The 26,392-nt window shown below is 40.2% G+C and overlaps 3 protein-coding genes and 1 pseudogene across 4 annotated transcripts in view; 3 read left to right on the top strand and 1 right to left on the bottom strand.

The window, feature by feature from the left end:
• The first annotated feature begins 3,664 nt into the window (after positions 1 to 3,664).
• LOC145492345 (uncharacterized protein F54H12.2-like) lies at positions 3,665 to 5,115 on the top strand (annotated as a pseudogene).
• Positions 5,116 to 5,647: 532 nt separating this feature from the next.
• LOC145492455 (uncharacterized) lies at positions 5,648 to 6,506 on the top strand. The gene has a single exon (XM_081471906.1). It carries the CDS (start codon positions 5,820 to 5,822, stop codon positions 6,504 to 6,506), a length of 687 nt encoding a protein of 228 aa, XP_081328032.1. The 5' UTR covers positions 5,648 to 5,819.
• Positions 6,507 to 10,604: 4,098 nt separating this feature from the next.
• Positions 10,605 to 26,392, bottom strand: part of LOC145492341 (putative serine protease K12H4.7) — a 125,390-nt gene continuing 109,602 nt past the window's right edge. Inside the window, exon 9 of one of the 2 annotated variants that reach the window (XM_081471780.1) lies at positions 10,605 to 10,992. In XM_081471780.1, the coding sequence (XP_081327906.1) occupies positions 10,862 to 10,992 (131 nt within the window). In that variant the 3' untranslated portion in view covers positions 10,605 to 10,861. The remainder of the gene's footprint in view (positions 10,993 to 26,392) is intronic. The other variant, XM_081471782.1, reaches the window with a different exon arrangement.
• Positions 14,563 to 26,392, top strand: part of LOC145492299 (uncharacterized) — an 83,125-nt gene continuing 71,295 nt past the window's right edge. The window contains exon 1 of the mRNA XM_081471717.1: positions 14,563 to 18,854. Coding sequence (XP_081327843.1) covers positions 16,579 to 18,854 — 2,276 coding nt within the window. The 5' untranslated portion in view covers positions 14,563 to 16,578. The remainder of the gene's footprint in view (positions 18,855 to 26,392) is intronic.

The raw sequence follows: 26,392 nt of genomic DNA, 5'->3' as shown, positions 1-26,392 counted from the left end.
GTGATACACCAGTCGCGAAGCAGATGACGTCACATCCATATCGTATAAAAGTCAAATCAGTACTTAGCCGTCAGCAGTCAAAGTGTTTGAATCATCTTGGAAACATCATGAAGTTTTGCACGAACAAGAACAACGATAGTCATATCAAGCAGATCATCGACGGTCAAGTCAAGGTCCGTTGGGAAGAATGGCCAGAAGATACCAACACGTTGATTGACACCCTGTTCGTCTTTGACTTTTTGTTTTATAATCAGAACGGTGAAAGTATGCCGGAGACAGATTTGGAAGAAAAAAGACCCGAGTGGAAAGACTGCATCCTACCACGGATGAAAAGTAGTGGCTTGGTGTTTCTCTTTACTTCAGAGTGGTATGAGGTAATGTACGATAGATGTACGAAAGCCTTTGATTTTGTCGTGTGCGACAGATCCCCTGAGTTGTCTGAAGATACCAACATGTTTGCAGCCACCGTAGGTTTGGCGTATCCGATGCGCGTTGCCCTTGTTTCTCTGTTAAGACCCATTAGAACAATGCAGCAAATCACGGAAGACTTGGAACAAAAAGTGAGAATTCCGTTTGAAATGACAGTTAAAGCGACGCACCAAGGAGTTTGTCACGAACTGTACAAACTGGTTTGTAAGATGGCCAAAGAAGTCGACTTGTGGCAAGAAAGGTTCGACCTCTTGCTGGACACAAATTTGTGTGAAGATTGTATTGTGGAGAAAGATAGGTTGTATCAGTCAGACGATTAGCAATTAGCCAGAGACTGGAATCCAGGGAAAGAATGTAATCTGGGAGGCTGCCGATACTCCAGTACGGCTTGGGACACTTGTGATCTGTATAAGAAAGAAGAAGACCCATTTGATACTGTAAACTAAATTGTATAAAGGATTGAAAGTGTATCAATAAAGTTCATTTTGCTGCAGACACAATGTTGAGTCACTTGTATTGGTGTTGGTTGTGTCGAGTGTGTGAAAGAGCGTATCTCAAATATGCACAAGGGGTAGTCATTCCTCTTGCATCCAGTGCTGACCCTCTCAAAGAATTCGAAGCCACAGACGTAAAGCAAAACGTCTTTCTCATCTTTATTATGTGGCTGAAACATCAACCCCAAGCATACGAGTGGTTCCTGACCATCCGAGAACACCACCCAGACCTCGTCGAGGCTTGCATTTTGAAGTTAGCGACGCTATGAAGAAATCAAAAGCCACCAAGTTACTAGCATTTTATCACGACCCTCGCCAACCGGGTAGTTTGGGTGGGGTAACCAGTTTTGCCCGAACCCTAAAACTCCCCGTCCAAAAAGTGCGAGACGTGTTGGAAAGGGATTTGGGCTACACGCTTCACAAACCCCGAAGGAGACGTTTCCCCACCTTACCTGTGTTGGTGTTCAACATAGATGAACAATGGGTGGCCGATCTGGTGGAAATACAAAACATATCCAAATACAACAAAGGCATGCGTTATTTACTGATGGTGATCGATGCGTTTTCCAAGTACGCTTGGGTGGAACCCATCAAAACTAAAACAGGAAAAGCAGTAACCGAAACCTTTGAGAAGATTTTGAAACGTGCCAAGGGTAGAAAACCCATCAACGTACAAACCGACGATGGTAAGGAATTGATGAAACAAAAAAACATTCACCATTTCTCGACCAGTGGTGATACCAAAGCTAGTATCGTGGAACGTTTTAATCGTACTTTCAAGGAAAGGTTGTATCGATATTTCACGGTCAAGAACACCCTCGGCTATTTACCGGTGTTGCCAGATTTGGTCAAAGGATACAATGCATCCTACCATCACACCATCGGCATGGCACCTAACCAAGTGAATTTCAAAAATGAAAAAGAAGTGTGGGATCGCATGTACGGTAAACGTCTGTCCAGAAAACCGCAGAAAGGGTCATTGAAAGTAAAGGATAGTGTGAGACTGAATAAGAAATTCCGACAGTTTAAGAAAGGGTATTTACCAGGATGGACCGAAGAAGTATTTGTCGTGTAACGTGTCATACCTGGTGTGGTTCCCACTTACAAGATTGAGGAGTTGGATGGAACTTTGCTCAAGGGTACCTTTTACGAACAAGATTTACAAAAAGTGAACGTGTCAAAGGATGATTTATTCCGAGTGGACAAGGTCATGAAGCGAAAAGGAAATAAAGTCTTGGTACGTTGGAAAGGTTGGTCAGATAAATACGACAGTTGGATTGACAAGAAGGACGTGAAAAAGCTTTGAGGATGAGTGAGGAGTTTTACATCACCTTACCTAGTCACAGCAATCGCGCAGAGTTTCCGCAGAACCAAAGCAATCATTTCAAGATTCGATTACCCCACCCCATCAGGTTGCAAGGATCGAGTTGGAAAGTGGGATTAATTAGCATCTCGTTACCAGATGTGAAAGTTCATCTCCCGAACTTGGTCCATGGTAACGACATCCTATTTACCATGGATTGGATCCTGGAATACCCTTCTGGTGTGTTAAAGTTTGGTAGAGCCCACTATGATCCAAAAGATCTCGGAGCCGTGGTACAGTACATTGATGGTGTTGGTTTCATGAAAAGTATGGTGACTTTTTTCGAACAGAGGCGCATCTTAAATTACCAAGGACCCCATCTCGGTAGCAGCTATACAGCATCCGATGGAAAGAGAATGTACGTGAAATTTCGTTGAGATGGAGATGATCTGCTAACGGATAACAAATCCACACACGTACGCTCCAATTACTCACCAGCATTGAAGATCAATAAAATGTTGGCCTTAAAGATGGGATGGTTGAGGGAGAGAAGCCCTGAAAATTATGACTTGGGACCCAATTTACGTCAAGAGTTTTTTACCGACACGGTACCCAATTTAGAAACGATGACACACGATCTGAAAAACGACAGGGGTGAGCCTGTGTTTTGGCTGATAGCAGAAGACCTTTTTCATCTGAGTGTTACTTGCAATTGGCGCTTCACGAATCTCAACAAAGCCTTTCAAAACGTGGTGGGCTCGACGTCACGTTCCTTGTTTATCTATTCTGACGTGGAAGGAAGTTCTGTGGTGGGAAATCAAGTCACGGATCTATTGCGAGAGGTCAATTATCGACGCACAGGGGATGGAAGTCATTACTTTGAACCGCTCCACGTTCAATATATTCCGTTGCGCAAGGCCCAGTTGGACATTATTGAGACGCAAGTGTCGGAGACCACAGGTGAATTGACCGAATTTGGTGAAGGAAACACGATTCTCACCCTTCACTTCAAACGAGCATGAAAGGTGGAAGTTTAACACGATTCAAACCTGACCCACAAGGTGGAGGTGGCTTCGTTCATGAACTGCTGAAAGCGAGTGTTAGAGGAGGTCTGAAAGGGTTAAAAAGCGGTCGCGGCGTTCGACATCGCATTCGAAAGGCGAAAGAGGGTGCGAAACGGAGTGTTAAACAAGCAGTGAAACGTAAAGCTTACGAAGTCCTAGATAGAAACATCAAGCGAAAATTCAACGACATCTTTGGCGAATAATGAATCCAATCTACTCCAGAAGCTCGAGACTCGTCAAATCTAGAAAGGGGTTGTCAACGTCATGTTGTGAAGGGTTCCCAAAAACCTCGAAACGTCGACGAAAGGTACAAAAAGGCGGATGGATTGGTCCTGAGGTCAGTAAACCTGTTGGCTACGATTTGGATCACATCTTAGCGAGAAGACAACGGAGAAGAAGAAAAATATGACGGATACCTTGATGGACGGTGGCTTGTTACATCCGGGTTCCAAATCAGTCCTGAATCCTCAATTGAACCTGTTCACCGTTCCACCCACTGATCTCAGCATGTCCAGTTATCGCATTGTACCCATTCAGACCTACACGACAGGCATCAACCCCGTGGAATTCCAAGTGGATCCTCAAGAAGATTATGTGGATCTCAGTCGAAGTTTCTTTGAGATTGAGTTGGCACTCAAACTGGAGAATGGTGATAACGTAGTCCAAGCCACGAGACTCTGGCCCACGAACAATTTGGCCCACACTTTGTTCAAACAGATCAGTGTGAGACTCAATGGTACCTTGATCAGTCCTCAGACCGACACTTATCACTACAAAGCATACCTGGAAACTGCTCAACTACAACAGAGATGATGGAGAAACCGTGTTAAAGCCTCAAGGTTGGTACAATGCCCTGGACGTTCCAACGCAATTGACTGTGAACAACACAAACACGGAAGGAGATGGGCATGAGGCTTTCCAAGCGTTGTCCTCCAACCAACAAGCTTCAGTGCAACTCATGAAAGCAGAACAGGGCAATTACACGGATGGGAAACGACACGTGCTAAGGTTCACACCCCACATTGAGGTGTTCCACTTAAATAAATTGCTGGTACCTGGTGTGCAGATTGGAATCCAGATGTACTTCAATTCTCCCTATTTGTTTTTGAATGGTGTGAACGTAGCTGGAAGATTGACACACGAAGAGGTCAAAGTGAGAATGTACCTGTGTCAAGTAAGGCTCAACCCCAGTGTCTACCGAGAGTTGATGACGAAAATGAACGTCAACAGAACCATAGTGGCTTACCCGACCGTGAGAAGTGAAATCAGGACCTTCAACATGCAAGGGAACCAGCAAAGAAACGAGTGCAACAATTTATTTCAAGGCAGAATTCCTAACAGAGTCATCGTTGGGCTTGTGCTTTCAGAAGCCTTCAATGGTACTGTGGCACATGACCCATTCTGTTTTCAAACGTTTGGTGTGAGTAACATCAGGCAACTGGTCAGAGTAGAAGAGTACCCTTATGAGACCCTGGAGCTAGTGCACAACGACGGTACCCAAGATCTGAGAGGTTACTATCGATTCTTACAAGCGACAGGATGTTTGTGCAAACATCAAGGTAACACGGTCAGAAGCGAAGACTGGGGTCAAGGCAAGAATTGCACACTGTTTGTATTTGACAATGCAGCCAACGGATGTTTGGACAGTCCGGTGTTGAACCCCAAGCAGTCAAGAGAGTTACAGATCGTGCTGAACTTCGGTGTCGCACCAGGTAACAACATCACAGTCATCTTGTACGGAGAGTTTGAGAACCTCTTGGAAATAGACAAGAACAAAGCCGTGTTGTACGACATTTACCAACGCTAATGGAAAAAGTACCTCTGAATAACGTGCAACTGGATCATTTGGCGACAGCGGATGCCATTTTGAAACCTTACTTTTGCGGGACGGTGGCTTGTGATCGATTACCACGTCGACCGATCAAGAAAGAACCTCGTGGGTACATTGTAAACACAGATCCACATGATAGACCGGGCCGACACTGGCTGGCGCTTTGGACCCATAGTGGGAATGTGTGCGAGGTGATGGACAGCTACGCCCTACCTTTAGAGACTTACAAGTCAACACAGCCTTTGCAAGACTGGTTAAAAAGTCAATGGAAACATGTCAATTACAATGGACAGTCTCTGCAATCGATTTACAGTAAAAGCTGTGGTGATTACGCCTTGTTCTATTTAAAAGACAGAGCGAGAGGTCAAAGCATGAACGAGTTCTTGAGGCGTTTCTCGAAACATAATTATGTAGACAACGATCACAAAATAGGCCAGATGTTAAAGAAGTTGATCGAGAAAGAGTTATAATGGGATAAAGTGTGTAAAGTGAAACATCACCAAGACACCTCTCGTTGCGGTGAGATATATGTAGTGTAATGATTGTTGGTTTGACATTAAAATACGATTGAAAACGTTCATTTTCCGTGTGATGATCTTGTAGTACAATGGTTAGTATTCTGGACTGTCACTCGAGAGATCAGGGCTCCATTCCCCGTTGGGTGGAATTTTTCCTTTCCATGCAGTATCAAAAGTAGCATGCCCATGCGCGTTTGGTCATTTGGACTCATGGAACGACGCAAGTCTTTTCGATTTGACACCCCTTCCAGTCTGTTGGTGGTGGGTCCTTCAGGGTGTGGCAAGACTGTGTTTACCACCAAACTTTTACTGAACAACCTCGATTTGTTTCATACCCCACCCTCCCAAATCCATTATTGTTACGGAGTGTGGCAAGACGGGTTTCAGCCCATGAAAGAACAGGGGGTCAAGTTTCACGAAGGCGTTCCCGACACAGATCAAATGAAAACGTGGTTTCCTAAAGGCGGATTACTTGTGTTGGACGATCTAATGGCTGAAGGAGGGAACGATAAACAAGTGTTGGATCTGTTCACCAAACATTCTCACCATCAGAACGTCACTGTGCTCTACTTGTGCCAAGACATGTTTCCGCCGGGGAAATATGCCAAGAGTATTTCCAGAAACGCCCACTATGTCGTAGCCTTCAAGAATCCACGAGATCAATTAGGCATGAGAAATTTACTGTTACAGGCATTTCCCACCCAATGGCAAGTTTTACAAGACACGTTTCAACGTTTGACAGAACGTCCGTTCGGATACATGGTCTTGGATTTACATCCAGGCAGTTCGGACGATCAAAGGATTCTCAGCCACCTTTTAAAGGAAGAAGGATGTATGAGATGTCACAAATTCATCGAGACATCGTGATGAGTTCTTCCCAAGATTCAATCACTACCGTATCTCTAATGAACGGATCCAAGAAAAGCGCCCAGTTAGTAAACAAAGATTTGTTGTACCGATTGGATGGGTTGTTTCCCTTTTACATCCGTCAGTGGTGGTGTCATCGCCAGATGTTTTACCACTTTAAGTGGTGCCACGGTTGTTTGAACGCTTTGGCATTGATCATCGTGGCAGCAGGCATTGTCGTAGGATCCGTCTTAGAAAACAGTCTCCTGATTGCCTTTTTAACTGCCGCTGGAACTGTGATTAAGGGGTGGAACGATTTCAAAAAGTTTTCGTTCAAAATCGACATGTGTCGCTTTGCCTACACCACTTACGACAAAACATTGATCGAATTGAGAACCTGCGTGCGAGGACTTCCGATGGAGGAGTTTGAGGGATTTTTAATCAAGATGCAAACCTTGGATGACACAATCACTGATTTCACACCCCCAGTATCTGACAAGTGCGTGCAAGAATACGAACAACGATTTTGCTACGACCACGTCGATAAAAGCGGGAGCACTCATGTGTGAGTGGTAGTATGTGTCATGAAGACCAAACGAACAGTTCGTAAAAAACCAAGGAGACGTAGGAGGACACAAAAAGGGGGATTGTTACCATTGGCAGCTCTCAGTCCAGCTTTAGTAGCAGCAGGCAAGGCGGCGGCTCTAGGAGGAATCTCTGGTGCAGCTGGTTACGGTGTGGAAAAAGGTTTGGAAGTTGCTTCGCGTAAACGTTGACGATGAAAAATAAACCAAAGACCAAGAAAAGAAGTAAACAGCGAGGTGGAGCACTGGCACGACGTAAACATAGATTGGTTGACAAGATCGCCGAAGGAGCTAGTATGTTCTTATCGGGACCCTCACCTACCTTTGCTACGCTGGCTTTGAAATTAGCGGGTCAGGCAGCAAAAGGAATTAGAGACAATGTGAATCACTATAACAAGAGACAACGTGGAGGTGCACTGTTTACTGTTCTCAAGAATGCAGCCAAGATCGGGTACAAGCTCGGAAAGGACAAACGGTATAAGAGAATGGGTGTAAAGGGTGTCACAGGCAGTTACAACAGACGCCCTGCACCTTGGGAAGTATGATTCGATTACGCAGACAACGCCCTTTCTTAGAAGCTATTCTCGAAGAGGCCAATTGGAACAGGAGACAGGAGATGTTAGAACATGCTAATGCAGATCAAATCAACGCCGTAAGCGAAATGGTTCTCAATCTATTACGAAAGAGAATTCCCGTTCACCCAATCACCATGGCGAAACTGCATCGCTATAAGACAACGCTACGCGAGGTGGGAAAACGCAGAAACTCGGTCAAGAGGCGAAGAGAACATCTCCAAAAACAAAAAGGTAGCGGATTCTGGCAAGGTTTGAACGACGTGTTCCAAGCATGTCGATGTTAAACACCAGAGGTGCCCACGGTTATCCACTGCAAGGTTACGACTTCGTCCCCAAACCCAAAGACACCTTGAGCGAATTGGTCAGGTTATTACAACAAGCCAACGAAAGAGAAGACGCCCTGAAACGTGATGTGGAACATTGGCATCGAGCTTACAACGCCCTCCTTCAAGAGCATATGGCATTTAAGTACGAGGATCTGTGTTCAGCTTGCAAACGACACCGTGACGAGACCGAAGCAGGTGAGACCATCCTGTTGTGTAAGGAGTGTTCTACAGTAGAAGAAACAAAACATAGCCTGGAGCTGAAACTAGAAAAGGTTCACCAAGAGGTTCGTTACTGGCAAGACTGCTACGAAATGTTACTCCAACAACATTTCGAGGATGACAGAAGAGGTCATGATGGTACCCAGAAAAGAGTTTGACCAATTGGTTCAGTATTACAAAGGAGAAATCAACGACAATGCCTTGTTGAACAAAGCGGGTCGATTGGCCGCCGAAAGTCACGTGATACTCCGTGATAAATCGATTCCAGATTCAATCGCCATCAAGAAAATTAAACCTCTAGCTGGTCAGAGAGGTCGTTTAACCAAACGTATCAGACAAATTGGTCCTTTGTCGAGCAATAGTGCTGATGTCGGTGAAGAGGAAGATGGAGAGGAAGGAGATTTGGTGAAGGGTCCGTTGGAAACCATGTTCAAACAATTATTGATTAAGAACGCTTCTCGAGGTACAAAAACACCAAAGATCAAGGAAGAAGCTACACCGTCTACGTCAGGTGTTAAAAAGAAGCAACCCGCTGCTAAAACACCCCTTCCACCACCTGACTCGGATCTGGGAACGCTCCTAAGAAAGGCTGACATTCTCCTGGGTAAAGACAAGCGGAAAGGCAAGGGCAAACGTAAAAACGAGGCCGAACGTTTAAAACCTACGAGTGGTTGGGAAGACTGGGCCAAAGGAAAGAAACTGAGAAGAAATCTAAAACACGATTATGACTCGGACTAAGACCCGTACGCGCAAGTATCACCAACGTGGACGTGGTTTTGACATTCAAAAATTGCTAGGCAAGACGGGGATTGAATTTCACTGGCCTGGGTACCAGTACATGGGGCCTGGGACCAAGTTGGCAAAGAGACTGAAACGAGGAGACCCAGGCATCAGCCGACTGGAGAAGATTGCCAAACAACACGACATCGATTACAGTCGCACTAAGAATTTGCAAGACAAGTGGAAAGCAGATACAAAGATGATCTAGGCCATAACGAGGTTACCCGGCAACAAAACGGTGACTGAAAAGATTGTGAAAAGAATCATGCAGGCGAAGAAAAAGTTAAAATTGTAATCGATTCTCCCTTTGAGTTCATGTTGTTATTATTCAATAAAAGTTGACAAATGAAATATCAGACTCTGTGTTCGTTTTAAAGCAAAGTTTAGTATTAAAATCCTGATTACAATGTGTGTGCTCTATTTTAGAAACCAGGCTTTTTACTCGGTCAACACGGAAACGAGATTAATGACGTCAAAGGGGGCGGGGCTTCTGGTTACCATGGATATGTCAAACAAGAGAAAACAACAGAACTCCTTTCCATAACAATACTTTTTCATTTGCATCACAATACCTGTCAAATCCGTACTGGACTAGCCCATACCACTACTCATGAGAGTTCCTCTTAAGGAGATATGACTCTCTTAGTAGAGTGTAAACAAAAAGCTTTAGTTGACGAAATCATGACCATGGAAAACAGATCTACAGATTATGAACTAGTAATTTTTTCTGCAAATACTCGGAGTGAAAGACAATCTTTCTAGTGTTAATACTTAAGGCAAGGTACATGTAAGAGTAAATCTTTAACCTTTAAACGGATACTTATCAGTTGCTGCATGTAGAAGAGACAGAGAACCATCTAGATTACCACGTGAAGTTTCAAACTCAGTTAAACGCAGAAAAGTAAGAGGCAGAATTAAACATTTCTTGAAGAAAAGTGTTCCCGTTTCATCTGTTTTATTCACTGTGGCTACCAGTTGTGAACTATGAATTGTCAAGTTTGCTCATGAAGAAGAATCTTTTTTTACTCCATTTTTTTGAACAAAATTTGAACAAGAAAAGTGTTGGTTTTCTGGTAGAAATTACAAATACTATCCAGAATTGTTGTCCGAGTTCAGTTTGATAATAAGAACTACTTCTTGTCAGAAAAGAACCTTTAATGCTATCTGGAAACATTGAATTAAACCCAGGTCCTGAAGAGATTCCTAATCCACTTACCTACGGCCGTGGATTCATGTACTCATCGAGCACCGATTTTTTAAAGGAAGGAAATGGTTTCTCAATACATTACTTGCAAAAAATTCGAATGTTCAATTTCGGAAGTTAAAATTTGGGACGCTTTTGAACTCCTTTTCGACAATAAAAATTTCGGACATTGCTGAAACATAGCTAAACTAAATTAACACCTACAAAACAGGAGTAACACTAAAACGACATCTGTGAAAATGATAGTTTTACTGTATCCTCAAGATCTTACAGATACACCTACGACAAAATAACACAAATCTATCAAGCTGTTATGTATCTCAAGCAGTGTTTCAGCTTGCTCCATAAAGGAAACTAAGAGCTTTGGAGCTCCTTTATTTTTATTTTATTGAACTTATGTATTTATTTTTTTTTAGGGGGGGGGGGTGAAGCAGTTAACTAACACGTGCACATGCGATTTTAGTTCGTTACATTATTCGCCAAAAGGAGACTCTTAGATGGTCATGGTACACTGTCCTTTTTGCTATGTAAGTTCTGCTTTGATCCATCCTAAATTTATCACAAGCTTCTTGTTTTTAAAGGATGTGGCTTATGAAAACCATATAACCTTATCACTGACAAAGCCTTAAATCAACATAAGCCTAGACTGGTGAAAGATAAATTTGTTATTAGTTTTGTACGTTTATGATCAACCATGATGTGCTTGTGAATCAGTGTGAAGCCAGAACATGATGTGATGCTGAATCTGTTTGCGAGCCTCTAATAGTTGAGGAGGGTCTAGCGGGCTTTCTGGATACATATTGGCACAGTGAGCAGTACCTAAAACATCAACATCAATAAATATATCACTACCTACAACCAAAGTCATGTAGCAACTACAATGGGCGACAAGAGTGTTGAGACACTTCGCAATAAAACTTGATTTTCAAGCGTCTCGGAAACATATCCCCCCGTTCCCCCCAAACATTGTTGACTTTTCTATTTCTTAGACTGTACAGACCACAGCGCCTACAACACATTGAATATTGGCGGCCGGGGATATCAGAGAATTAACGCTTGATGCAAATGAAATAGAATAAGTTCTTCAATATCGAAAAGCGCCATTTTCTAGAAGTGTCTCAACTACTTTTGTCGCCCATTGTCTGGAGTCTATTTCTGTAAACTGTGGCAATTTCTGTTATATTTCCAAGCCTTAGCAAGGTTATTGAGTTATTTTTTTGTAAAAAAAGACCTCTTAGTCGACGGGTATGGGGGATGTTATGAGCAGGTCAATGGGTCAATGGATGAGTGAGAGATGTATGTCACACCAATCAGATTGGATCTAATCTACTATATACGGTCAATCGAATTTCTTGGTCAGTTTGTGAATGCAAGTTTCAATTAAGTAGCACTGTTCACCTTCCCGTTGAAACGTTCCTTGGAATCGATATTAAGACACTCATTTGAAGTGGTTTTCTCGGTCAAAACCAAAGAAGTTACGGACAGCTAGTTATCAATGACAACACTACTGAGTGAAATTTGTTTTTGTTTTGGGTAAATGTAACAAGATATTTTTATTTGTTAGTTTCAAACGGTAACTTGACACTTTCGTTCTTCCCGCACGAGTGATTGCAAAACTGCTATCTTTAAAAGAGGAATGGGGAACTGAGGAATGGAAAATGAAGAATAGGCTGGGGAATCTTTAAAAGCGGTAATCTTTAAAACAGGGAATCTTTAAAAGCGGGAATCTTTAAAACGCAAAATCTTTAATAGCAGGAATCTTTAGAACGGGGATTCTTTAAAAGGGGGAATCTTTAAAATGGGGGATCTTTAAAAGCGGGAATCTTTAAAATGGGGAATCTTTAAAAGCGGGAATCTTTAAAATGGGGAAACTTTAAAGCGGGAATCTTTAAAACGGTGAATCTTTAAAATGGGTAATCTTTAAGGCAGGAATCTTTAAAATGAGGAATCTTTAAATACGGAATCTTTAAAATGAGGAATCTTTAGAATGAGGAATCTTTAAAAGCAGGAATCTCTATGATGGGGAATCTTTAAAATGGGGAATCTTTAAAAGTGAGAATCTTTAAAATGGGGGATCTTTTAAAGCGGGAATGTTTAAAATGGGGAATCTTTAAAAGCAGGAATCTTTAAAACAGAAAGTCTTTCAAATGGGGAATCTTTAAGGTGGAAATCTTTAAAGTGGGGAATCTTTAAAAGCAGGAATCTTTAAAATAGGGAATCTTTAAAATGGGGAATCTCTAAAAGAGAGAATCTTCAAAATGAGGAATCTTTAATTTAAATGCGGGAATCTTTAAAATGGGCAATCTTTAAAACAGGGAATCTTTAAAATGGGGAATCTTTAAAATGAGTAATCTTTAAGGCAAGAATCTTTAAAATGAGGAATCTTTAAAAGCAGGAATCTTTAAAATGGGGAACTTTTAAAAGCGAGAATCTTTAAAATGGGGAATTTTTAAAAATGGGAATCTTCAAAATGGGAAATCTTTAAAAGCAGGAATCTTTAAAATGGGGAATCTTTAAAACGGAGAATCTTTAAAATGAAGAATCTTTGAGTCGGGGAATCTTTAAAACGGGGCATGTGTAAAATGGGGAATCTTTAAAAGCGTGGAACTTTAAAATGGGGAATCTTTAAAGTGGAGAATCTTTAAAATAACGAATCTTTAAAAGCGGTAATCTCTAAAACGGGGAATCTTTAAAAGTGGGAATCTTAAAAATGGGGAATCTTTAAAAGCAGGATCTTTAAAAGTGGGAATTTTTAAAATGGGGAGTCTTTAGAAGTGGGAATCTTTAAAATGGGGGATCTTTAAATCGGGGAATCTTTAAAACGGGAAACCTTTAAAATGAGGAATCTTTAAAAGCGGGAATCTCTAAAATGGGCAATCTTTAAAAGTGGGAATCTTTAAAATGAAGAATCTTTAAGTCGGGGAATCTTTAAAATGGGCCATCTTTACAATGTAGAATCTTTAAAAGCGGGAATCTTTAAAAGCGGGAAACTTTAAAACTCGGAATCTTTAAAGTGGAGAATCTTTAAAATAATGATTCTTTAAAAGCAGTAATCTCTAAAACAGGGAATCTTTAAAAGTGGGACTCTTTAAAATGGGGAATCTTTAAAAGCGGGAATCTTTAAAAGTGGGAATCTTTAAAATGGGGAGTCTTTAAAAGTGGGAATCTTTAAAATGGGGGATCTTTTAAAGCGAGAATCTTAAAAATGGAGAATCTTTAAAAGCGGGAATCTTTTAAGTGGGGAATCTTTAAAAGCGGGAATCTTTAAAATGGAAAGTCTTTCGAATGGGGAATGTTTAAGGTGGGAATCTTTAAAATGGGGAATCTCTAAAAGCGTGAATCTTTAAAATTGGGAATCTTTAAAAGCAGGAATTTTTAAAATGAGGGATCTTTAAAACAGGGAGTCTTTAAAATGGGGAATCTTTAAAATGGGGAATCTTTAAATCAAGGAATCTTTAAAACGGGAATCTTTAAAATGAGGAATCTTTAAAAGCGGGAATCTCTAAAACGGGGAATCTTTAAAAGTGGGAATCTTTCAAATAGGGAATCTTAAAAAGCGGGAATCTTTAAAATGGGGATCTTTAAATGCGGGAATCTTTAAAAGAGAATCTTTAAAATGGGGAATCTTTAAAATGGGGAATGGTAGGTAGGTAGGTAAAACTTTATTTATGCAGGGTGGCCCATTCAGCACAGTGGCTGGTATCCAGAGGGGCCCTGCTAAATACAATTTCTAAAAATATAAAATGTCTAATAGTTTAAAATAGTTATAAAAATAGAGTTAAAAAAACTAATGTCTAGTAGTTGAAATAGTTATATAAAAAGAGTTTAAAAAATTGAAACGAGTTACAAGCATGAACTGTTAGGGAAAAAAATAGATATCATAAATTAGATGCTATAAATAAAATGGGCTTTAACAAGATTTTTAAAAGAGGAGAGTGATACAGCTTGTTGGATTTTACAAGGTAGTGAATTAAAAAGGGCTGTGCCAGAAAATCTGTAAAAGCAGGAATCTTTAAAATGGGGAATCTTTAAAAGTGAGAATCTTTAAAATGGGGGATCTTTTAAAGCGGGAATGTTTAAAATGGGGAATCTTTAAAAACAGGAATCTTTAAAACAGAAAGTCTTTCAAATGGGGAATCTTTAAGGTGGAAATCTTTAAAGTGGGGAATCTTTAAAAGCAGGAATCTTTAAAATAGGGAATCTTTAGAAGCGGGAATCTTTGAAATGGGGAATCTTTAAAAGCGTGAATCTTTAAAATGGGGAATCTTTAAAAGGAGGAATTTTTAAAACGAGGAATCTTTAAAACAGGGAATCTTTAAAATGGGGAATCTTTAAATCGGGGAATCTTTAAAACAGGAAATCTTTAAAATGAGGAATCTTTAAAAGCAGAATCTCTGAAACGGGGAATCTTTAAAAGTGGGAATCTTTAAAATGGGGAATCTTAAAAAGCGGGAATCTTTAAAATGGGGGATCTTTAAATGCGGGAATCTTTAAAATGGAGAATCTTTAAAAGCGGGAATCTTTAAAATGGGGAATCTTTAAAAGAGAGAATCTTTAAGAGTCCCTGTCCATAAAAATGGAAAATAACTCAGCAAGGGTCGAAAATTTGATTTCGCTCATATTATCATGGTAGATAGGCTAGGGCACGAGAAAAACTACTGGATAGTTGTTTTGGAAAAATATCCTTTCATTTCAAAGAAATAGGCAAATTACCAAATTCCGTTAAAATCATCATTTGATGCACCATTTTATTAAACAAGCTTGAGAGCCTAGCATGCAAAACCACATCATTCTTTCATCTTTAAAACACTCAAATATTTTTATGCAATGTTTAAATGTGTACTGGGTTGATTTTAGGGAATGTTGCGTTGTCTTTTTGGGTGCAAAATAATTAAATTTCATAGACACATATTTCATTCACTTAAAAGTACTTTGTGAATATAACTAATTTTCATCATGTGCGAAACCTTCAAATGGATTAAGCTTCTGGCGGTTGAATCGCAGAAGGATGGTCTACAGACTCCTGTAAAAATTTCTTTGGGCAAATGATTGTGAGCGACGCAAGAGCTTTTCAAAGTACGTTAAAAATGCAAATATTTGACCGGCCATCATCAAATTTCAATTTACGGGTCAGACGTATATTTTAGCATGTGCCGCATGACTTTACCTATGTTAAGGTGAAATAGACACAGAGCTGATAATTTCGAAATGTTCTAACCTGATTTGACATGTTTCTCTCACCATTCATCGCACATAAAGCAGAAGTTTGCTTTTGTTTACATGACGTCCGATGTACATCGCCAACTGTCAACTTATTTGATGGTCGAATACCATGAATCTGTGACCCTCTTTCGACACATATGATCACCTATTTCCTATTTTTATTTTGAGCTAGTGCTTGCTTCATTGATCTATCATTTGTTTATGGTGATATTTTTAAAATTCTAGTGAGTACAGGCACTAGCTTTATCAGCTGTTGTCTGAAACATCAGAACGTACAAGAAATGTGATTTGGACTGAGGCCACGCACACTATAGAATACGATAATATAAATATACACATATTATTATATATATGAACAAACAGATGAATAATGATTAAATTGTTTCACTTATCCTGAGAGTGCTCTATACAAAATAGATCAAAATGTGTCATATGTGACAGCATTGTGTGACGAACAAATAATGGCTGTAAGATTGTGCTGCGCTAGTTTTTACAGGCAGGCACTCTTAAAATAGGGAATCTTTAAAAGCGGGAAACTTTAAAATGGGAATCTTTAAAATGGGGAATCTTTAAAAGTGGGAAACTTTAAGAGTGGGAATCTTTAAAAGCGGGAATCTTTAAAACGTGCAATCTTTAACAGCGGGAATCTTTAAAACGGGGATTCTTTAAAGGTGGGAATCTTTAAAACGGGGGATCTTTAAACGCCGGAATCTTTAAATTGGGGAATCTTTAAAAGCGGGAATCTTTAAAATGGGGAATCTTTAAAATGGAGAATCTTTAAAAGAGGGAATCTTTAAAATGGGGAATCTTTAAAATGGGTAATCTTTAAGGCAGGAATCTTTAAAATGGGGAATCTTTAAAAGCGGGAAACTTTAAAACGGGAATCTTTAAAATGAGGAATCCTTCCTGAAGCATGGATACCCACGATCAAGAAACACAACAACAGGAGAACGGTACAACAGCGGACCACTGAGGGAACAGCTACTCGCCGGAATAATGGAACAATAGGAGGATTGAAATGCACCAATCACAGCCGACCTTTGTGATATAAATGATACCGTGCAATCAGTCGACCTTATTGCCTAAAGAAGACTAGCAGTAAGCAGTCGAAACGTCGCGATCTACATCTCAAGTGACTACATTGTGAGACAAACGATAATACACTTTATTATTGCATCTACCATGATGAATAACAACAACCTTTTCCTCGACATTGACCAGAAATATGGGCGCACAGCCCTAAGGTTGATTCGTCGACATGAGCGTTGCTCTCGCAAGCTCGCATGCTATACCAACCATCTCACCTTTCTCACAAGGTGTATTAAGAACCACATTGTTCCAAGAGATCTGCAAGTTCGACCGCCAGTTCCCACCAGAGGCGCACGCAGAGTCGCTGAACTAGCATCCATGAGATTCCTGAGGGAAAGAATCAGACTGACGCAGAGAGCCAAGGCAGATACGAAGAAAGAAGCCGAATCAACAGCACAGAGCATAACATCTGCTCTTTCTGCGGATGACACTGCAGAGGTACTCAACAAGGTTAAATCCACTACCCAGCGAGTCTTTAATACCACCAAAGACCGTCAACAGCGCAAGTTTGAGAAACTTTTGCGAGAGAAACAGTCTTCTGTTTCTCCTACAACTTTTGTTGACAAAACAAAGTGGGTTATCAACTTGTCGTCCAGGACCCTTAACGAAGCTGAGGTGTCCCTACTGAAGAAAGGTCTAAATTTCGCCGTGACTCCTACGAGCGTCCCAGCCACCAAGATCATCGCCAAAATTGAGTCAGCAGTCAGGCCACTAGATGCGGAGCGAGGAGACACAGTCAGGGGATCCGTCAACACCATCCTTCAACAGGCACAACCACCCACGCCCAACATCACGAAGGAACAGCAGGAGGCTCTTAAAAGCTTAAAAGAGGACAACTCAATCATGGTCCTTCCGGCCAACAAAGGACGCGCTAGCGTAATCCTGGACGCTGACACATACCACACAAAAATGTCAGCGCTAATTGATTCCGGACCATACCAGCTGCTCAACAAAGATCCGACAGACCGCTTGACCCGGAAGCTATCTGAGAAGCTGCTAACCCTGAAATGGAGTGGACACATATCAGAGGCGGTTTATAATAAGATCAGACCTCGACACAAACAACCACCTAGGATCTATGGTTTGCCGAAGATCCACAAGGCCGACACACCGCTTAGGCCAATTGTGTCGTGTGTCAACACCTTTGTATACGACCTGTCTGCTTTCTTGGCTAACGTATTATCTCCTCTTGCAGGTAACTTGAACTTCACAGTGAAGAACTCAACTGACTTCCCCTCCACCATCGCCAGTGAAGAGATCCAGGACCACGAGATCATGGTGTCTTTCGACGTAGAGTCACTGTTTACCAATGTACCGATCGAGCGCGCCGTACAAGCCGCGCTACAAAAAATGGAGAATGACGCAGGCCTGGCTGACCGCACAACACTTACACCAGTTCAAATCGCGGACCTCTTGGAAGTCGTATTAAGATCTATGTACTTCCAGTACAACGGATCGATTTACGAACAACGAGACGGCACAGCCATGGGGAGCCCTGTATCCGCGGTTATTGCTAATCTCTACATGGAGATATTTGAAGAACAAGCAATAGAGTCCGCACCTTGCAAGCCTAAGATCTGGAAACGCTACGTAGATGATACTTTCACCATCCTGGATCGGGATAGAGTTGACGTCTTCCTGCAACACCTGAACAGTCAACAACCATCAATCCGTTTCACCATGGAGATCGAGAACAACAACAAGATCGCCTTTCTCGACAGGTCAGTTTACAGAGAACCTGATGGCCGCCTTACCACCAGTGTGTACAGGAAACCAAGACATACTGATCAGTACCTAGCGTATGATTCACACCACCCTCGTTCAGTAAAGCGCGGTATTGTGAAGTGTCTGTACGACCGGGCTAAACGTCTCGTCACCAAACCATCAGTAATCGCTGGAGAGAAGAAACATCTGTCATCTGTACTTGTTTCTAACGGATATCCCTCCTCTTTTGTACAGAAGATCACAAAGGCACGAACAGCCCCAAGAAGAGAGCCTGTCGCAGAATTTAAATCCACCGCCGTTTTACCTTATGTCCAAGGAGTTTCGGAGTCTCTCCGCCGCTGCCTAGAACAACAAGGCATTCTCACCGTCTTTAAGTCCGACACGACACTTCGGTCACACTTAGTGCGACCAAAGGACACCGTCAACCCGGCTAAACAAGATGGTGTTGTCTACAGGATTCCCTGTGAGTGCGGCAAAGTCTACATCGGGGAAACAGGGAGATCTATGCAGGAGAGGATCAAAGAACACGACAGGGATATACGACTTGCCCGAACCCAGACCTCCACCGTTTCTGAACACACCCATGAGACCGGCCACTATCCTATCTGGAATGAGGTCAAGTTTATTGATCGAGATCCTCACTGGTACACATGTAGGGTCAAGGAAGCTATTCACATAAGACTTCACCCTAACAACATCAACAGGGATAGTGGAATTGAAATTCCTGAAGCATGGATACCCACGATCAAGAAACACAACAACAGGAGAACGGTACAACAGCGGACCACTGAGGGAACAGCTACTCACCGGAATAATGGAATAGGAGGATCGAAATGCACCAATCACAGCCGACCTTTGTGATATAAATGATACTGTGCAATCAGTCAACCTTATCGCCTGAAGAAGACTAGCAGTAAGCAGTCGAAACGTTGCGATCTACATCTCAAGTGACTACATCGTGAGACAAACGATAATACACTTTATTATTAGGGTAAATATGCAAAGACTCTTGCTAAGAGTCAGGTCACAGCAATTTTTCTTATGCCAGATATGCAGATAAATTTTTATGGAGATGCCCAGAAACCAACAGAAACATCTGTCACTGAGTTTTGCTACAAAAGCATGCATTTATCTCTGGAGGAACTCAAAATCATTTCAAAATAATTTTTTTTTGACACTTTAATTGTAATTCACACTACTTACAACCAATGGTAGGTCTACTTACACTATTTACAAAAGTAATACAATTACTAAAGTCCATTGCAATACCGACAAAACGTTTTCAAAAATAATACCTTTTCTAATACATGAACTGTTCAGATAGCCAAATTCCCCGAAATAAGTCACACAAAAGCTTAGAAATCCAAGCATAGCTCTGTTACAAAACCAAGAACCCATATGTTTTCCTTGCCATATATTTGTTGTAAAGTCGTAAGTCCTTCCATTAAAGCACATGATAAGGCTAGGACAAATATCTATCGCTGCGAAACTCAATTTAAAATCATCACAAGCCTCACAGTCCGGTGTTAAGATGAATCCAGGCGGTTTGATTCTTCAGTCGGTGTAGCAGATCTCAGAGAATGAGAATCAAGATTTGAACCGCTCCACTATCTCGCTAAACCTATGTGCTTTAATAGCGTGCAATATAATTACAATGAATAAATTCCACAACTGTATTTGTACTTGCTAAGTTGATATATAAACAGCTTCCGGTGTGAAGCTGAAAGATTCCTGCTCACTTTTCAGTGAAGATTAACGCTTTTTAAAGATTCCCACTTTTGAAGATTCCCCGTTTTAAAATTCCCGCTTTTAAAGATTCCCCTGTTTTAAAGATTCCCTTTATTAAAGCTTCCCCATTTAAAAGATTCCCGCTTTTAAAGATTCCCGTTTTAAAGATTCCAGCTTTTACAGATCCCCCATTTTACAGATTCCCGCTTTTAAAGATTCCTGCTTCTAAGGATTCCCCATTTTAAAGATTCCCACTTTTAAAGATTCCCGTTTTAAAGATTCCAGCTTTTACAGATCCCCCATTTTACAGATTCCCTGTTTTAAAGATTCCTGCTTTTAAGGATTCCCCGTTTTAAAGATTCCTGCTTTTAAATGTTCCCATTTTAAGGATTCCCGGTTTTAAAGATTCCCACTTTTAAAGATTCCCGGTTTTAAAGATTCCTCATTTTAAAGATTCCCGCTTTTAAAGATTTCCTGTTTTAAAGATTCCCGCTTTTAAAGATTCCGCAGGTCATTCCCCATTCCCCATTCTTCGATTCCCCATTTGCTATTTTAAAGATTGCCGTTGCAAAACTGACGAATCAGTGACTCTTGTTCACACGGTCAGAATAAACAAACAAGAAGCCAATCTAGTGGCACGTCCAGAAAATGTTTGGGCCTATCTTTTCTTAGTGTCCTCAGCAGCATTTTAATATCTTGCATTAATGGCAATTCATAAAAATGAACATTCTTAGCAAAGATTTTCTTAAGGCTGGTTTTCACTAGCGAAGGAGTTGTAGTCATAATCAGAAACGTAGAGCGGTACGCTCCAGTGAAAATCAAACCAACGGAGTCAGAAGCAGAACACTGCATCCGCTTATGACTCCATCGCTTACGATCTAGTGAAAACTGCATTGTTGGAGTCGCAAGTAGAAGCAGAAGAATAAACCAATCACAGTGTTCGATTCCAGGCCTTGTGATTGGTTGGTTCTTCCACTTCTGCTTCTGACTCCGACAATCTAGTTTTCACTGGATCATAAGCGACAGAGTCGTAAACAGAATTGTAAGAAATGGAAACGTTCTGATTCTTCTGACTCCAATTCCATCGAGCTTGACTCTGCTTCTGACTTTGATTTTCGATTTTCACTAGGTCGTAAACACTCTTATGACTGATTACAATTCTGACTACGACTCCGTTGACTCCTCTTCAAATATTACTGAAGACTTCATGGCGGCAAGTTAAACAGCAAATTAATTAGATAAGACTTTGAGGTGACACAGTGGTTCTTTTGTTTTGAAACAGATTCCTTGTGCAGTTCAGGAAATACAGTATGCCATTAAAAAAGGTTAACTTATGCCTCTCATAAGGTGACAAAACTTTTTTTTAAATATGTAACTGACTTTTTGTCACCAAAAAACTCTCAGGCGATGGGAAGGGTAATGTGACAAGGAAACGTCCGCTGAAATTCTGCAGATTTCATGGCGTCTGGTTGTTTCAAGTCTTCAATTAGGCAATGCTGTTTACCTTTCATAATGTTGGGTCTATTTTTTTTTCGAGGGTCGAGGGTCGAGGGTAATATTTTTTCTGAGGTTTTCTTTTCAACTGCCACAAATCGTAGGAGTTGTGAATCGAAGGCTTGTCAACCCCATTTTACATGACCATTCAGTACATTGACATGTATTTGCTTTGTCATAACACCAAACCTAATGTGGTAAAATGTTGGCATGACTTCCTGTCACATGATCAATTGAACTTTTGAATAAATTTTCTGAAATACATACCATAACTACTAGCTATTACAAATAAAGAGCCCGGTGGAGGAAACGTTTAAAAAAGGTCTTCCCATTGCTTGCAACTGCAGGTCAATCAAAATTCAAAGTTTTGACAATCAAACTTCAAAGCTTACCCGCCCACTTGGGAACGTTTTGGTGCCACTCTGCAAACACTTGAAGAGAAGCAAAGTCAGCAATGTGTATGGGCATTTTGCCTTTTGCAGTTTTGAAAATCAGAATGAATGATAGGAAATCAAGACCATAGGAAATCAAAACCATCGACTGACGAGCACAATTTACTTGACTCTGAAGATGACTTCGGTTTGGGTTGTTGAAACGTCAGTCATCAACAACTGTCCTTTTCAAAACTACCATCACGGATGATTGACAATCACACAATGAGAATTAAAGAACGTTTTGTAAGCTACACCTATGGTGAAACAATTCTATTTTTTTTTGCACTGTATATTGTAACCAAAAAAACTTGCTGGATTAACATTATCATAACTGTTGAGAGTCCAGTGAGTGCTGCTACCTCCAATTCACAAAAAATAACTCTTGCATGAATTGTGTGCCTATGTTTTTTACCAAAACCACCAAATGTGTGGTCCAGAGTGAATTGTGAATAAAGAAAAAGTGAAAAGTGTTTTTTTCTCACAAAGTTCCAATACAAAGATGAAACCTGGTCTATCCCATTGATAAATTGATCCATATTTAGCCCTCAAGGTGGTGTTTATTGCCACTTTTTCACTTTTAAAGTGCTCAAAGAGTCTCTATATCACTTTCAATCAACGCAATTCTCACCATGACACAATGGCTACAAGTTTTTCCTTTTCAGTTGTCATATTTTGATGAAAAAACAGAAATCGTACTGTTCTATGGCAAAAATCTCTCTATCACCTCAATAAAATGGTTTACCACTGCAGATGACCTCATAATGACGTCACAGTAACATGTGCATATCATTTTGATAACGGCATTGTACAGAGCACATAAAGTTTGATATCAAGCGATGGTTTAAGTGCTTTTTAACTTTTATTGTGCGAATTTCCAGTGGTTTCCCATTGGTAAACATTAGCATAGAAAAGTTAATTAACTAATTCTATTTTTAATGCTCTACCATTGATAAAACATTGAGAACTCATGACATGAAGTTAAAAAGCATGATAAAACACGGCATCGGCAAAACCTGGATCGGACTGGACTGGATCATGGATCAGATCACGGACCGGATCACGGATCGGATCACGGCTCGGATTACGGATCGGATCACGGATCAGATCACAGAAAAAAAAACAAAACAAAGTTTTAAAGAAAAAAAAATCCCCCAAAAAATCAAATTGTTCATAAGATAATAATAAATAAAAAATAAAAGTGGAAGACTAAAATATGTTAAATGAAAATAAGAATCCCGAATTTGACGCAATGACATGTTAATTACAGAGAATGACAAGAGGTCATTTAAAAAGCCACGTAACTGCTTAATTTACCACAAATTTAAATTGTAACAAACAGGCAGATGTAGTTATATTTGAATGTTAGTTGGCTCGAAGCTTGTGTGAACCTCCCATTCTTGTTTTTGAAATTGTTGTCCGTATCAGTAGCTAATTCTCGGCTACATTTTCATGTCAGATGTGAGCGTTACAGTTGGCGTTACGGTTAATGAGAAAACTTATGTACGAAAACTTATGGACATGGCTTGCTTGAAAGGAGCTACGCCACGATTTGCACTTCTTGAAAAAACTAGCCTAGTTTTTTGAGTTCATCATTTGCAGTCCTCGTTAATCTTTGCCATCCTTAATGATCCTCATTCCGTTTTGATTTGTTCTTGCCTCTTAAGTGTTTTCTATCCTAGAACACGATCATTTTAAGGTTTTATTCTATTACAATCCTAAAAATGACTCTAAAAATCGTGACGTAACTCCTAAGATGTTGTTTACTCTGGGGTTGCACTATCATTCACACTATCGATGTTATTCCTATATTTTTTTGTAAAACAGCTATATTTCCTTGAAAAACAAATGGTTTGTTTCGTTTTATTCCAGTGCGAAATATTGTATTCCAAACTCAGATCTTGTAAAAGTATAGACTTGTCTCAAAAATGGAAATTGTTTAAATCATCAGATGTTTAATTTTTTTTAGTGTTTTTAGTTTTTGTGCTTCGATTCATATGTTCGTCCTATTATTACCATGCTGACTCGTTTTATGACAGTTTACCTTTGATGCAAGTGAATATACGAAATATCATTTATCTGAACTGCGGAGAAAGATATGAAGACATGATTGATCATCGCAATTATACACACAACTTAAGCGGTCGTGAAATTAAAGCCTTAAAAAAATTCAGGCCTGAATGGGACTCGAACCCTTGACCTCTGCGATACCGGTGCAGTGCTCTACCAACTTAGCTATCAAGCCAACCGGGAGTTGATCACATTGTGAGTTCGTAATATACCCGTAGATGGTGAAGACTGCAAGTGAATATACGAAATATCATATAGTTGAACTGTGGAGAAAGATATAAAGACATGATTGATCATCGCATTTAAAACCCAACAGCTTGAAAAAAATTCATCTGGGACCAGCTCCCAGTTGGCTTGATATTATAAAAGAATAAAGGAATATCACAACTAAATTAAATAAAATGTTCTGTTTACAGTAGTCACTCTAGTGTAATTTGCTCAACAAAATTTTGAATTTTGAATTTTTTTCCTTGATCCGATCCATGATCCGATCCGTGATCCGATCCGTGATCCGATCCGCGATCTGATCTGTGATCTGATCCGTGGTCTGGTCCGTGATCCGATCCGTGATCCGGTCTGATCCCGGTTTTGTCAATGCCGTGATAAAACAAGTGGTCTTCTGTAATTTTGTCTGTAAAACAGCATGCTGTTAACAGCTGAGAATGCTTCAAACAAGTGTGATATAAAAATGATATCATAACACTTGGTAAACTGTTGGTAAACCGATAGAAACGTGCCTTCTGAGTCCAAAAGTTACTTTTATAACATAGTGTCTCGTTTTAAATCCTATTGTACAAAGTTTTTGCTTCCTTTTTCAGTTAAGCTTGAAATAACAATTATTTAATGCAGATAAATGGAGTTTTTTCACTGGTAACCACAAGTAACCACGGGTAACCAAATGATGGTTAAAAGGATAATCTTCATATTGATTTAGTCCATTCGTGGATACTCGTTGATATTCCTGTACAGTGGTCGTTTGAATTACTCCAAGATAGCCTAGTTTGGGAGTACCACTGGTAGTTTGTATTTCAACAATTACTGTATTACTTCGCTCCTTTTACGGAGAAAAATACGGTGGAGATAACCGACACCCCAAATCGGCAATGACATGCACATATGTCACACAAGATTAGACTTCCAAAAAAGTTGATAATTTCCTTAAATTAATGTAGTAATAAGTAAGCTTGCCATAATTTTCCCATGAAAAGAACCCGGATGCTGGGATAAGGCAATGGCAGATGTTTGAATTAAGTACCACACCAGTTATTTCAGCAAAACCAAGTTTACTGTTTTAGACAATGGGTGACAAAAGTGTTGAGACACTTGGCAGTAAAATTCGATTTTAGAGCGTCTTGGAAACATCCCCCCCTTTCCCCCAAACATTGTTGACTTTTCTATTTCTTAGACTACACAGACCACAGCGCCTACACAACATTGAATTGGGGGGCCGGGGGTATCAGAGAATTAACGCTAGATGTAAATGAAAAAGAATAAGTGCTTCAATATTGAAAAGCGTCATTTTCTAAAAGTCTCACCATAACTTTTGTCGCCTATTGTAGTCTTAACAGTAAAGAGTAAGAGAGTAACTGGAAGGGAGGACGATTGGTACATTAGGAAAAGATGTATACTTGAAAAAGTTCAGAAAGTCCACAAATGGCAGAAGGTCTGCGCTAAATGATTTCTCGCATGCTGTGTCTCTTTCAACTAATTATTATATAGATTTTCCCAAGCCTAAAAAGGGATCTCCCATAAACTATATACAATAACCTTTGAGGAAATTTACCACTAAGCATTTACCAAACTAACTGAATTGAACCAAGTAAATGAAGAAATCTCTATAAATACAATAATACAAAACACTGTGTGCGAGTGCCAAATAGAAAAACCACTGAAATTCTCAACGAAAGATTGCTGAATGAAAGAAATGTTAAAGAAACTTCGTCTAAGACTGATTATCACAGAAGCAGAAACCCCTCCAAAATTTCAAAAACGTGCATCTTTTCCATTCAGCATGTTTAGGTAATTGCATTCAGAGAACGCAAGCCTTATTTTGACCTGTGGCTTTCCAGAGTTAGTTTGCCTGTGCACAGTTATTAAAGCAAAGTAGACCACAAGTTTTTATGGTTTATAGGCTGATAAACCACGTGGGATGTTGGAAGAACACGAGAAGAATTTGTAAATCATGAGCCGCAGGTGAGTGATTCATGAATTCTTCGAGTATGGTCTATTGCTTTTATATAATAATTCAGAAGACACGCAATTTCCATGAGTTTACTGTCACAATAAACCATAGCTGATTGACCAATCAGAGCACGCACATTCATTTAATTATTGTATAAATGCAGAAAAACTCCACATTCTTGCAAGGACACCAAAATGGCCACCCCGCTTGATTTTTGCAGGGGCACGTCATGGCCAGTAAACTGGTACCATTTAATACTAAGAAATGTGACTACATG

This window comes from Orbicella franksi, chromosome 7 (genome assembly GCF_964199315.1).
Source record: "Orbicella franksi chromosome 7, jaOrbFran1.1, whole genome shotgun sequence".
Lineage (NCBI taxonomy): Eukaryota > Metazoa > Cnidaria > Anthozoa > Scleractinia > Merulinidae > Orbicella > Orbicella franksi.
The sequence above is the reverse complement of the archived record's forward strand: the minus strand, read 5'-3'. Positions and strand labels throughout refer to the sequence as shown.